General features: G+C 44.7%; 1 protein-coding gene across 1 annotated transcript in view; it reads left to right on the top strand.

Annotated features, from left to right (window-relative positions):
- The window catches only part of LOC143099850 (interphotoreceptor matrix proteoglycan 2-like), a 20676-nt gene that overhangs the window by 13156 nt on the left and 5020 nt on the right, over positions 1–2500 (top strand). The window contains exons 15-17 of the mRNA XM_076262763.1: positions 1–214; positions 883–1102; positions 1816–2026. The exon at positions 1–214 is cut by the window's left edge and continues 607 nt beyond it. Of these exons, the coding sequence (XP_076118878.1) occupies positions 1–214; positions 883–1102; positions 1816–2026 (645 nt within the window). The remainder of the gene's footprint in view (positions 215–882; positions 1103–1815; positions 2027–2500) is intronic.

Here is a 2500-nt window from a genome sequence, read left to right as displayed (position 1 = left end):
CGAGGTGGACTACGACGTCTATATCCACGGTGACCACATGGAGGACGGCAGTGGCTACTTGGATGACCCCGGCAGAATCGCCATGCCAACCAACCCCGGGCGGGCACTGATGGTGTTCTTCAGCCTGAGGGTCACCAACATGGTGTTCTCCGATGACCTCTTCAATAAGAGCTCACCGGAGTACAAGGAACTGGAGCAGCGCTTCCTTGAGCTGGTACACATCACCATAGACGTTAATCTCGTTTATGTGTATATTGAGCTGTAGGCATCACCATAGACGTTAATCTCATTTATGTGTATATTGATATATATGGTATGCTATGCAGTATATATATATATATATTTATATTTATTTTCATTGAGCTCAATGCAAATCAAACCAGCTAATAGGCTAACTGAAATACTGTAAAACCATGCCAATCTCTAGGTATGGTGAAGGGTATGTGATGATGTGGGGCTATTTTAATTCCAAAGGCCAAGGGAACTTTATCAGGATGCATAATATCCTGGATCTATGAAATAACGGGCCTTTAAAAATAAAAATCTGACTGTCTCTATGGGAATTTAACATAGGGGTGTGAATACTTATGACGCCTGTATTTTAAGAAAGAACATTTATTTATTTATGATACATTATTCATTCACAAAGAAAATTGGTGTCCTTAAAGGTTGGATATTTCCTGATTTTTTTTACTTAAGGCATTAAGATCAATTTCCAAAAGATGATTTTATATTTCTCTTTTTAGTCAACTTTAGCAGAGGTGCCAATAATTCTGGAGGGTACTGTATGTAGATATGTGTGTATGTGTCCATGTGCGTATGCATGTGTGTTAGGGCACGTTCATGAGCATGTTGTCTGTGTGTGTTCTGTGTGTCCCTCAGCTGGTGCCATACCTGCAGTCCAACCTCAGTAACTTTGAGAACCTGGAGATTCTTAACTTCCGTAACGGCAGCATCGTGGTGAACAGCCGCATGAAGTTTGGGAAGCCCGTGCAGCGCGGGGTCACCAGCTCAGTCTACCTCATCCTGGAGGACTTCTGCAACACCGCCTACCAGACCATGAACCTCGCCATAGACAAGTACTCACTGGACGTGGAGTCAGGTCAGTCACACACACACACACACACACACACACACACACACACACACACACACACACAAACATGGCCATAGACAAGTACTCACTAGACGTGGAGTCAGGTTAGTCACACACACACACACACACACACACACACACACACACACACACACACACACACACACACACACACACACACACACACACACACACAAACATGGCCATAGACAAGTACTCACTAGACGTGGAGTCAGGTTAGTCACACACACACACACACACACACACACACACACACACACACACATACACACACACACATACACACACAAACATGGCCATAGACAAGTACTCACTAGACGTGGAGTCAGGTTAGTCACACACACACACACACACACACACACACACACACACACACACACACACACACACACAAACATGGCCATAGACAAGTACTCACTAGACGTGAAGTCAGGTTAGTCACACACACACACACACACACACACAGCTGTGTACTCTATTGGGCTTTGCACATGGTGTAGTGTGTGAACTGTCGATGAACTCAGTGTGTGTGTTTGAGAGTTTGCATGACTGGTGTGATTAGGTAGGCAAGATTAAACAGCTCTCCTGGAGCTGTGTGTGTGAATGTCATGATTCATTCATTTTGGTTTCCTTAGTGTGCACTAATCACTCTCTCACACACACACACACACACACACACTCCTCCCCTCTGTGTGCAGGTGAACAGGCGGACCCGTGTAAGTACCAGGCGTGTAACGAGTACGCGGAGTGCATGGTGAACCGCTGGTCGGGCGAGGCCGAGTGTGTGTGTAATGCCGGCTACTACAGCGTGGACGGACTGCCCTGCCAGAGCATCTGTGAGCTGCAGTCCGACTTCTGCATGAACGACGGCAAGTGTGACATCATCCCTGGAAAAGGAGCAATCTGCAGGTGTGTGTGGGACAGAGAGAGAGAAAGACAGGGGAGACCAGTGTGAATAATAAAATGTTTACATAATATGTTTATATATATATATTTACTTATTATACTGCTCTTCACAATGCAAGTACAACGCTCCATTGACTTGAATGGGATTTCCAAACGTTCTACGGTAATATATATTCATGTAATTACCGCTGAAACATACCGCTGTCAATGGCAACGGGTTTTATGCTTCTGATTTACGTATTTCATGTCACTCCGCAAGTAGTCCGGTCACTTCTTGCAACGGATCTCATTCAAAAGTGAGGGCAGATGGTTGATCAGCTGTGCTGTAAAGAATGTTTGATTCAAGTTCAGCGTGTGTTGCAAACTATTTGTTTCTCAGCAAAAGCCACAACGAAACAGACATATCATGTGGAGTTTATTTTGTTTTGTTTTGGCAAGTAGCCGTATAATAAGCGGGATAAGTCCCGACAGGGTGAA

The sequence above is a fragment of the Alosa pseudoharengus genome, unplaced genomic scaffold (genome assembly GCF_046254945.1).
Source record: "Alosa pseudoharengus isolate Yale_2024_CS ecotype anadromous, Long Island Sound unplaced genomic scaffold, YU_APseudo_1.1 YU_APseudo_1.1_scf_3, whole genome shotgun sequence".
Lineage (NCBI taxonomy): Eukaryota > Metazoa > Chordata > Actinopteri > Clupeiformes > Clupeidae > Alosa > Alosa pseudoharengus.
This window is presented reverse-complemented; position numbering and strand designations above follow the sequence as displayed.